Source organism: Nannobrachium achirus (genome assembly GCF_963921795.1).
Source record: "Nannobrachium achirus genome assembly, chromosome: 6".
NCBI lineage: Eukaryota > Metazoa > Chordata > Actinopteri > Myctophiformes > Myctophidae > Nannobrachium > Nannobrachium achirus.
Window position 1 is genome coordinate 45,626,845 of NC_137815.1, and position 12,180 is coordinate 45,639,024.

At 39.4% G+C, this 12,180-nt stretch overlaps 1 protein-coding gene across 1 annotated transcript; it reads right to left on the minus strand.

Moving 5' to 3' along the window:
• Positions 1-4,255: 4,255 nt before the first annotated feature.
• Positions 4,256-8,691, minus strand: pxmp4 (peroxisomal membrane protein 4). Its single transcript, XM_080727719.1, has 4 exons — positions 8,560-8,691; positions 6,939-7,001; positions 6,640-6,838; positions 4,256-5,822 (listed from the first exon to the last, which is right to left on the minus strand). The coding sequence occupies exons 1-4, from the start codon at positions 8,670-8,672 to the stop codon at positions 5,553-5,555; spliced, it is 645 nt and encodes a 214-aa protein (XP_080583845.1). The 5' UTR covers positions 8,673-8,691; the 3' UTR covers positions 4,256-5,552.
• Positions 8,692-12,180: the final 3,489 nt, after the last annotated feature.

Here is a 12,180-nt window from a genome sequence, read left to right on the forward strand (position 1 = left end):
CTGCTTGATTCTTTAACTATGCCTAATGTATGGAAAATGTCTTGCATTGTACCTCTCCCCAAAAAACCTGGAGCCACTGAATTAAAAGACTTCAGGCCCATTGCCCTTACCTCCATCTTGGGAAAATGTTTTGAGAGAGTTATAAGTAGACAAATTACTGCATCTGTTTCTAACCGCTTAGATCATCTTCAATTTGCATACAAAAGTCAGAGGGGAACCGATGATGCAACTGTCAGCCTGGTTAACACCTTGACTAAGCATATCCAGGTCCCCACCTGCTTTGCCAGGGTTCTCTTTATTGATTTCACTTCGGCCTTTAACAGCATGCAGATACACACTCTCCTGCAGAGACTAATTGATCTGGGGGTAAATGGGGGTATTTGGTCAGAGATTTTCTCTCTAACCGCCCTCAGCAGGTCCGTGTCAACGACACTCGGTCCGACATCACTGTGCTTAACACAGGTGCTCCTCAGGGGACAATTTTATCACCCTTACTTTTCTCCTTGTATACCAATGAATTTCAATTAGATCAGGAGAAGTTTAGCCTCTTTAAGTATGCTGATGATATGGCCCTGGTTGCCTTATTAAAGGAGGACACAGCTGGGGAAGAAGCATACAGAAAACAAGTATCTTCTCTCCATAACTGGTGTGATGTAAGCTCCTTAGAGATGAATATATCAAAAACAAAGGAACTGGTCATTTATGAAAAGAACCCTGTGCAGCCCCTTACAATTAAGGGACACAATGTAGAGATAGTAAACAACTTTAAATATCTAGGCACTATAATTGACAGCAACCTTAACTTCAGGGACAACACTGACTATATTTTTAAATCATGTAACCAACGTCTCCACCTTTTACGCAAGCTCAACTCCTTCAGGGTGAGCAAGCACATTATGGAAACGGTTTATAAGAACCTCATAGAGGGAATCTTAACTTTCAACATGGCAATGTGGTACGGTAATCTCAACATACAATGTAGAGGCAAGCTGCAGAGAATAATAAATCTAGCATCAAAAATCATAGGGAAAAAACAAAAACAATTAAGTTGTATCTACAATGAAGTGCTTGGGAAAAAAGCTGTCAAGATAATAAATGACCCCTCTCACCCACTCCATAGGGAGTTTGACTTACTTCCCTCTGGTAGACGCTATAGAACAGCTTGGGCACACCGCAGCCGTAATATTTTTTAAAAATTCATTCATTCCAAATGCCATTAAGGCAATGAATGATGTCATGTCTCGTTGATCTGCCTGCTCTTTTTCACATATGCCACTGTTGTCCTCTGAATGGCCTTAAAGATGCTTTGTGTGTTAATGTTTGTTACTGTTATCTGTTGTTTTATTGTTGTAAATGTATATGAGACAAAAGACAAATTTCCACATTGTGGACAATAAAATTAAACTAACTAACTAACTAACTAACTACACAACAGACCTGCTAGTGGACCCCCAGTTTGGTATTCATTGGATCATGGACCCAAATGGTTTCAGGTCTATATGGTTTGGATATAGGGGTGGGCGATATGGAAAAATACAATATCACAATATTTTCCCAAGCTGTATCACGATACACGATTTTATCACGATTCTTTTTCATGTTGGTTTATATGGTTATTTTTCAAGTTACTTGACAAAAACTAGACTCTCTGGGTTCCTTTTGGGAGGTCTAAATTGAACTTTACAAGTATGTAACTCTGACAGTATACAAATGAAACCAAATGGACCTGTAAGGGTCCATTTGGTTTCATTTGTATACTGTCAGAGTTAAAGGGAGACCTTGACATTTTAACGTTTGAGAACTACTGATTTAGACCAAAATGCAGGTTTAAATTGAATTCTGCAATGAATCTCTGTATTAACGATTAAACAGGATTTCTTACAAGGCTCCCTCAATTGTATCACGATATATACGATACCTCTGAAAAGGCATATCGTGGAGACAATGACCAGCTCCAGCTGCACTTATTCACTGCTGCCACCAGGTTCATTACCAAAGCATCATTTTCATCACCAACCAGAACCTGGATCACTCATTCTGAAAGGACTCTACCGTTGACAGTCAATCCTCACGCATACAAACACACATCACTCATTTGCTTTGATTAGGCACAGCCATGGAAGAAAGTCTACACATTTGTGAAAATTATTTTCTGTGACTTCAAAATGTAACTAGTACTACACAGTACACACGTGTAGATTGCAGTTTGCAAACTCAAATTCTTCAATGTCCCCTGCTCGCTCAGATCAGGTTTTGCAACAGACATAACGAGAAGTATGTAGCATACCAGCCTTGTTTTTTTTTTTACACAAGAACATGACCATGTTGGGATTCTGCAATACATAATTCCATAAATGTATTTGCACCCAAATGTATGAGTATTATGCAGTGACCTTGAGCTGTTTGTTTTCATTGTTTTTATACAGTTAAATGTAAATCATCTATGAGGAAAATTATGTCTTGCAATTGAGAGGAGGCGTTACGCCATAAAAGGCTAAATGAATGTCCACACATGTGCACTCTGTTGCTCCCTTAAGTGACTAAGGGAGCAACAGTGTGCAAACATTAATTTCTGTCATCAATCTCTTTGCAACCAGCAGCACCTGCCAAAGGTTTGTGGTGTGCGTGACTTGTTTTGAGCTTGTTTGCTGTTATTTTTTTTTAATAACTTAATAACTTTTATCCCACGGTTTTGCAACCCATTTTCTCACCCAGTGCCAACTACCTAACCTGTAGTCCTGGTTTCCGCTCTCCCCCTGCCGCGCCAGGGGAATTGGGGAGGGCCTGGCTGGCTAGGGGGAGGTAGTATAGAAACCAGGACTACTGCATGTTTTTGTCAGGGCATCTACCCTGGGAGACACAGGGAGAACATGCAAACTCCACTCAGAAAGGCCCTATCGCCAACCCCACCTAGGGTGTGGGTGCTGATGACGCGGAGGGAGGAACACGCCCCCAGCGTCCCCCGGCGGGAATCGAATCCAGGACCTTCTAGCTGTGAGGCGAAGCGCTAACTACTGCGCCACCATGCCCCCTGTTTGCTGTTATTGTATCATAGTAATTATTGTTGTTCTCACTGCGTACTAGTAATGTTGAAGGCATTTATGCATTTATTTTCCAAAAAAGGCAAACTTTAATTCAGTGCAAATCATTAATGTTATTGAAAAAGAAGGCTACACAAAACTATGTTGAAGGCTACAGAAAAATATTCTGACATGATGGGCCCCTTACCCACATCCTAAATAGGACATGAATTATGATAAGATGACCATATACCGTACATGTATGGCAATAATATTGCTGTATGTTGCTTTCACAACATCAAACACATCAAGTTGAACTAAAAGCATTTCTCCTGAAGCACTAAAGAGAGACTGGTATTCTATTTTAGCCAAAAACTAAAAAGAAATAAAAACAAAGACAAATAATTCCAATGACATTTCAGATCAGAATAACTGTTGGCACTCAAGCACAACACATGAGGTATAATGCAAAAGTATTGCACGATAAGAGCTGTTTTAGGTAAATGTATCTCACATTTTTTGTTCACCCCCCTGTAGTGCAACAACGAATGAACAGTATCAGACTCAGACAGTTTAAAAAGAAAACTGTCAAATTATAGTGGAAAGATTCATCTATATAATGTTTTCTACTACTAAATTAAATCAGGGAACATAAGATCATAAAATTGATGTCAAAAGGTTAAAAACATGAACTAAATAATGACATTAATCACAATGTAATCAAATGTTTTTCATTGCATTTAAAATCAAATATACAAAAAACTTTGAACCAAACTAACACCAAATTAAAGCGGAATCTGCATAAAATAGGTATATTCAGTGGTGTAGTGGTGTCTGGAGAAGTGTCTATACTCTTGCATTTTCCACAACATCTCAAGATGGCCTGCCTTGTGCCATAAAGAAACACCACCCTGTGAAACACGGTGACATTGAATATGAATGTCGCCAACAATTATTATAAAATTAATTACGCTGTTGCTCGTATTGGCATGCAAAGAAAAATGTAGTTAAAGGGGAAGACCACCCATTTTCAATATTGAAATATGTCATTAATATATATAGAGGAGTTGTGTGGAAATAGAAAAGAAGTTCCCCCCCTTCTGTGTTGACTAGAACTGGAGGATTGATTTTGGGGTTTGTATTGTAAATTACAACTTGATGACATCACACATTGTACTTTACAATACAAACCCCAAAATCAATCCTCCAGTTCTAGGCAACACAGAAGCGGGGGAACTTTTTTTCTATTACCACACAACTACTCTAAGGTATAATAATGACATATTTCAATATTGAAAATGGGTGGTCTTCCCCTTTAACTAAAATAAATGCCAACTGGATTATTAGAAGTACTGTATGGTCTAGTACCGTTTGAAAATTCACTAATGTTTGCTTCGTAATGGTCCCACACTGAAGGGAAAGTGGGAATTTATTCACTGAAGGAATGCATCATTACCTTACTGGTTGTTTTTAATGGAACATTATCATCATCTCCTGGTATTGCAAAGTAGGGCACTAAGGGCAGTGAATCTTAGCAGCCTTTGTTGCCACTGCTCTGTATTGCTTATGGGCGTGCTTTGTCTTTTATAGTTAATTCACCTCAAATGCGAAGTACTGCATTTCTAAACAGGACTTATACGGTTTTCTGGCTGTTCTGAACAAGCCAAAGAGGGATCGAAAGAGGAAGCTGACTTTTTTTCAGAACATGGTCTCATTTGTCTAAGGCTAAGCTCTGCACACTTGTCATCTTAATAAGCAGGGGTTGACATTAAGGTCTCAAAGGCACTTACCCATCGGGCAAGTACAGGTCATGTTCTACTTGCCCAAAGGTCATGCCCACTTGCCCTGAAAAGTAAATTGTCCATTATAAAATGAGAGGTACTGTAAGATATTTACAGCTCAATTTAACACTTATGTCTTTACTTTCTGGGGTTGTGCAATAAAAAATGTCATACCTCAATGCCTCCAAATACATTCATAGCTATGATTGAATATGTCTATCGTTTCACACTTGTTACATTCCACAGACCAGAAGACAGAGCGCTCTGGCCACGTTCAGGTGTCTAGACAGATATCTGGTGTTGTGTTTATAGACGGTTGCGTCCCCTCTCAAAATGAGCACTTGCCTAGTCGGGCAACCTTATAGCAAACTTCACCTGCCCGAAAGTTTTATTTCCTGCCGGGGGCAGGTGGGCAACCCTTAGTGTCAATGCCTGTCTTAAGCAAATTAACACTCTGACAAGACTCGAGCCGAGCAGCAGTGTGTGTGTGTGTCTGGGCTGCTCCGTGTGGGAAACGATGAGTGAGTACACATAGGTGGTGTCACACCGCAAAAACGAATCACAATTTTAGTCCTACTTCAAAATAACACCCACACTGATGCAATTCATGTCAATGACATTAAAACGTCAGACTGAATCGCACACGTTAATGATGCAATAATTGTGACAGACTTGAAAATCATAATTGGAATAAGTATAATTAATTCTACTTTGCTGTGAGAGAACCTTTTAGAACAAATGCTTTGCCACCTCATTCCTGTGCAGCAGTCCTTGGCTTATTGTAAATGAGGAAGTCAGAGATGTCATGCCACACGTTACTGTCATGGTAGAGGTAGTTCATGGACGATTGCAGTGAGGGTTGGAGGGTGTGTGGATAGTACTCAAACAACCACAAGACGATGCCCCACACCAAGGTGGCAAACAGAGGGAAGGGGTCCCGCTTAGGACGGGGTACATAGCCTTTCTCCACAGCCAGGCGAGACAGGGCAAACATGATTCTGGACAGCAAATACATGTTGATCTGGAGATCAGAGAAAGAGAGATGAAGGCACAAATCAAGGTTCAGTTTAGCTACGGTAGAAGATATTCAGCTGTTGAACCCTTGAGATATTAAAAAGGTTTTAGAAGTCCTTAAATTGTGACTTAATTGTCAAATTTCAAAGGGCAAGGTTAGGCACTGTTGGTACAGTATAGTTCAGTTTAATAGCTATGGGATTGGTGAAGTTCTGATTGGGTTAAGGATCTGGAGAGGAGAGGGCATTCAGAGTGCCAAATAGCATCATTTTACCAATGCTATCCAAATCTTGAGATTGTGATGCTAGTTGTTCATTTAAAAGCCTAATAGCCAGCAAAGAAGGAATCACATTTTGATGATGTTGTAAATAGCACATTTACACGTGTGGTTCTCAAACCTTTTTGTTTTTTACATGCAAATTGATATGCATTTAGTCTCGGACCCCCATCTGAAAATGTTTTGTGCCAGGGAACCCCAGTAGAGAAGATTTGTGTTAAAAAAAAATGGTTAAAAACCTTCTAAACATTTTTTAATTTTGACAAAAATAGCAGCTGCAATTTTTGAATAGCCTACATATAAACAGATGAAGTGGTTAAAATGATACTATATTAACACATTTAGCTGGGGACCTACTGGAACCCCTGCAAAGAGCCCTGGGGGTCCTGGTCCCCGCCCCGGACACACCACTTTGAGAACCACTGAGTTACACAATATATCACTAAATGAATTACTTGATTCCTACTTTACTTCAACTTTAATTTGATTAATTTCTGTCACGTGATTTCACCCCTAGCTTCGTAGGCGGCTGCGGTAATGGCCATACCTGGCTATTGATGTTGTTGTTATCTCCAAAAACTAACCATCCTCCTATGCAAGCAGCCAGGAAAGACTGAGACTGCAGGCTCTTCCCCTGGATCTTCCTCTGCAAGGCTTGCAGTCCTTTATATGTGAACACAAAGTAGGCCAGGTTGCGGGAGTGCGTGTACGTGGCTTTCGCAATAGCCATCAGTTTGTCCTTCAAGCTAGGGGCAGAAGAGATAAAACATTTATTACTACCGTATCGTAAACAGTTTAGATACCGTCTTGTCAAAACAGGCAGCACATTGCAGGGTTAATTCTCACCTTCCACTTCTGAATAGGAATGTCATCACAAGGGCATGTGGGGCTCTGATTTTGGCCCCATATCTGGAAAGATGCACATATCAAACTAAGTCAGTGTTTAAGATTAATCAGATAGAAAGGCTATTGTTACTCAATAGAAGGGCAATTGATACTGACAAATTGCGTTAGCCATAACTCTATAACTAGGGATGGGACGATACGCGATATTATCGTATATCGTGATAAAAAACACTTGCGATAATCATATCGTGGAGATTTAATTTATCGTGATATCGCCCTCTGTCATGCACTGGGATCAATTCACCTTTTATTTGCTGAGCTGCACATCCGGTACCACTTAAACCCTCTATAATTGGTAAAAGGTACTTATAATATACTGTACAAACTTGATACAGTCCTTTTTTCACTCTCTACCAATTATCTTTGCCAAAAAATAGCCGATCTACAAGCTCACAATATTTTTTGGCAAATGTTTTGCCCAAGGATAATGGATGTTGGGGATATTTTGATTATCGCGATAATATCGTAAATCGCGATTTCTTTGGTCACAATAATCGTGATATGAAATTTTCATATCGTCCCATCCCTAACTGTAACTGCCTAACTTATATTGACAGGTAATGTTATGCACTACAGCTGAGTGGTGTGGTAAACACCATTGGTGTAAAGTACATTCTTAATAAGTACTGTAATAGTTAAGTACAATTTTGAGGTATTTGTACTTTACTGTAGTAGTATTTCCAATTTCCAATATTTTTACTTCTACTCCACTACATCTCGGATCCAAATATTGTACTTTTACTCCACTACATTTATTTGAACACTTTAGTTACTTTGTAGATTGTGATAATATATATCAATATTGGCTATTTGAAAATAGCCGAACAAGCTCGCGATGCTAGGCATTGTGAGATTGAAGATCTGCTATTTCAAAAGATGTTGGTACTTTAAGTACATTCCGATGCCAATACTTTAGCACTTTTACTCAACTACATTTTGAATACCAGACTTTTACTTGTAAGGCTGCCCTCAGACCAAAATACCTACGAGAGTGGAATCCGCGTTCCGCCAATGCATTTCAATTAGAGTGAAGTGGTTTCATGCCAGCAGAGGATTTCTGCAAAAAACGCTCCTTTATCATTGAAATCCATTGGAGGAATGCGGATTCCACTCTCATAGGTATTTTGGTCTGAGGGTGCCCTCACAGCAAAATACCTAGAGTGGAATCCGCCAATACCTAGAGTGGAATCCGCCAATGCATTTCAATGAGAATGGAGCATTTTTTGCCAGTAGAGGATTTCTGCAAAAAAAAATGCTCCATTCTCATTGAAATGCATTGGCGGATTCCACTCTAGGTATTTTGGTGTGTGGGCACCCTAACAAAGTATTTCTACAAGAATCTACATTGCAGTATGGATACTTTTACTAAAGTAAAACCTTTGAGTACGTCTTTATCCACCGTGGATAAAGTACTCAAAGGTTTTACTTTAGTAAAAGTATCCATACTGCAATGTAGAAATACTTTGTTATTTAATCCACCACAGACTACTGTAACAGCTGAGCTGCCTGTTAAACTCCTACACACACTGAACCATAACGTGCACATGAAGGAATAACTCACACGGCACCATTTCTGAATCCCTTCAGAACTGCCAGAGCAGCTTTATATTTCTCCTGCTGCAACAGGTTGTTGACGGTGTACACCAGCGTCTGGATCAGATCTGGACCTGCCATGTCTTTCACTTTCAGCTGACCAGCCAGACAGGGGACACAAATACATGTTACACGCGTTGTTGTCAGGTGGTGGTCACATCGTAAAGTCACCGACCGTGCGCGTGCATGTAACGTTTAATGGTTCCTACTTCCTACATACCGGTCTATGGGTATCCTTCAAAGATAACTTGTTGTGAATTAATGTGCACCTCCTATGAAGTGCACCATGAATGTTAGGGAGAGTCTCATTTTAACCTCGCCTACGGGGCTTTTAAGCCGTGACATCATTTTGTAGGCAGAGGAGAACTCTGCCCCCAGAGCATTTTCTGTCCCTCGCTATTTCAACAGATCCGAGACAAAAATAACGACTAAAGTATAATTCTAACACTTTCCTTTCAACAACAAAGAGAAGAAAAATTTGTAAATAGTAAAAATAGTAAAAAGATTCACGGAAACTGGGGGCAGAAATTCTCCTCTGCCTACATGTCGCCCGGCTCTTGCTGGGAATTTCATCATTTTAGGGGCAAGGCCACTTGGCCTTTGGTGTTGTCCATTTTTTTCGAGCACAAAGGCCAAACGCCAGGGCAGGAAGGCCATCAAATGAAACAAGATTGTAGTCCATTGAAAGAATTTGTTGAATTTAAGGGTTAAGGATGATAACCTAATCTGCAGTGAAATAGATAAATTATGTCATTTACAATCTGATCCATGCTCAGCCCTGCACCAATCAAAGTCACTGGATTGGTTTAAAGATGGAGACTCAAAGAGTTAAGATTTCAGAATCTCATCTCATCACTACCTGAATGCGTACCAGCCACATGTGTGTCTGTCCGCCCGTTCGTATTTCTGCTAACTCCGTGTCCTGCAATTGTTCAATACACATACAAAAATCAATAATCCTTCTGCATTGCTGACCATCTATTTTTCCAACCTTCAGATGTGTCTCTATTTCTCATAATCACAAAATGTTTAATAACTTTCCCCAAATATTGGCATGTTGGTCAGTAGGTGGTGCAGGGCCAGGCATACTTTTTTTTATTTGTTTTTTTAATAGAGATAGAGATGTGGCTAGGGACATGTAGACACTTGGAGAGGTGTGCACCTGGACAACTGGGCACTAGGGACATGTGGGCACCTGTTTCATTTGTATTTTTTTAAATAGAGATAGAGATGTGGCTAGGGACATGTGGGCACCTGTTTCATTTGTATTTTTTAAAATAGAGATAGAAATGTGGGTTGTGGGCACTTGGACAACTGGGCACTTGTCTAAGTGAAGTGCAGCCAGTGTGCCACGGACGTACCCTTTGAGATGCTTTGGTGTGCCCTTTGAAATTTGACAATTAAGTCACAATTTAAGGACTTCTAAAACCTTTTTAATATCTCAAGAAAGAAAAAAGACCATCACTGCATCAAAAGTAATCAACTGGTAAATTGTAAAATAATATAAGGAAGAGGCAAACATTTTGAAAATAGCCAGTAGCCACACACACACCTTATATCTAGGTGTGCCCTGGGATATTTTGGCTTTGGAAAGTGTGCCTTGGCAGAAATAAAGGTTGGGAAACACTGCACTCTACTACCTACACTACACTCCCTTTTTCTGTGGAATACACTGACTCCAAGTTAAATTCATGTTAACTGATATGCTGATGTCTGAGAAGATACATTTCCTGGTGACTTCACCACTCCCTCTTCTGTGGAAGACGCTGACTAGCCAATTAAAATGGGCACATTTCCATTACCTTTTCTGTCTAATTTCTTGACTTCTGACTGCCTCCTGTTTCCCAAACACTGGGAAGGGACCCATTTGTGTATCGTGGAACACATTTTTGTGGGTCCCTTAATATTTTGGTTTTCTACTTTTTGTTTTTAATTATTATTTCAAAACAAAAATAATACATCAAAATCCCGAAAAAGATGTATGAATTAAAAACTAAATTCAATTATTTTCAATTAAAATATATTTTATTAAATTTACAAAAATAATTTATTTTAAGAAATTCCATAAATTAGAAAACACATTCAAGAAGTGGTGAAAATAGACGATCTCCAAGCTCACAACGCGGCGCTGGTGTCTACATATTGACAAGAAAGAGACACAGGAGAAAGTGGTACAGTCAGCTGGGGCATTAAGGCCACTGTGGGCTCAGGAGTCAGGTTATGCCATTGGTTTGAGGGGCACAAGGCCAAACTGAGGGGCAATGACAGCCATGCATGCATGGCCTTCATGGCCTCCATGAAATTCCTGCCATGGTCGTGACAGGAGGCTATTAGAAAATGTTCATTTGTTACTACATCAAATGATGTTGGAAATGTTTTGGATTAACCGAATTGAATAGCCTAATTTGATTAGTAGCCTACAATTAATATTACTCAAATCGGTTTTAATATGTAGGCCTATTATGATTTCATTTGACATAATACAGTATAAAACAGTAGTAATAGATAGTCTCTCTCTACACATTGTATTCTAGTCTGTATTGAGGTCAATACATGTTTTAAGGAAATTCATAATGGCTCTTTAACACATGGTTATGGACAAATGTCAGAGGATAATGGCAAAAATGCTGAATAGTAGACTAATACGTAGCCTCCTATTAAAGTACTAATGAGCTCACAAACGCTTTTTGGACTAGTAAACAAATAACAGAACCTTAAAATCAATTCCAAAATGAATATGGAGCAAACGAAGTAGGGCCAAGACAGGAGTGATGTGGTCATGTTTTTAGTGCCAGATGGTGTTTGTTTTGTTGAGTCCTTTGTCTCATGAGTCTGAAGGTTTGGAGGGTGTTCAAGTGTGCTGAAGCATGCAGGCTGATAGTCACTCACTTTCTTGAACCAGATAGTAACAGAGAAACCCATGCCATCTAGCTGGCTTGGATTATTGCAATACCTTAGGTCTTGCCTTCAGGCTGCTCCTAAAGCATCCAGACATACTTAAACTCTCTCTCTCACACACGCTCGCACGCACGCACGCACACACGGCTACATACAGTAAGCCTACATAATCACACACATGTACACAAATACTTACGCACATACATACATTCTCTCACTCACAGTACAGTACATTGACACGTGTTGTGTGTGTGTCTCTATGCATAATTGTATATGAGGATATGCATGTATATATCAATATATACAGTATGTGCAAGTGAAGTAATATCAATGGGCTCTGCCCACCCCCATCCCATTCAAACAGAATTGCACTACAGATTGCCCACTGACAATTTTAAACCAAACAAATGTCTAATGTGATTTCTGCGGTGTGACATTTGGTGCTTTCTTCATGAAGTGAAAATAATAAATAATAATAAATTATTGTGGACACAAGTAGGCTCCAGTAACCCAATGATTTATTTCCTAATCAAGTTCATTTTACATGAAGGACCCATCCTTTTCACATTACGCTAAGAAATAAATAGTATCCAACCATTAACTGCCATTTATCAAAAAAGCTTTGACAAAACAAAATACAGTGATTAAGCCATCAACATGATTTACAATGCAATCAGTTGAAATAAAAGTA

Excerpts from the sequence above, each read along its gene's own strand:
- pxmp4 (XM_080727719.1), bottom strand. The coding sequence starts at position 8,672 with ATGGCAGGTCCAGATCTGATCCAGACGCTGGTGTACACCGTCAACAAC. Across the intron at positions 7,002-8,559 it reads GGATTCAGAAATGGTGCCGT|ATATGGGGCCAAAATCAGAG; the intron begins GTGAGTTATTCC and ends GCATCTTTCCAG. Across the intron at positions 6,839-6,938 it reads TTCCTATTCAGAAGTGGAAG|CTTGAAGGACAAACTGATGG; the intron begins GTGAGAATTAAC and ends TTCTGCCCCTAG.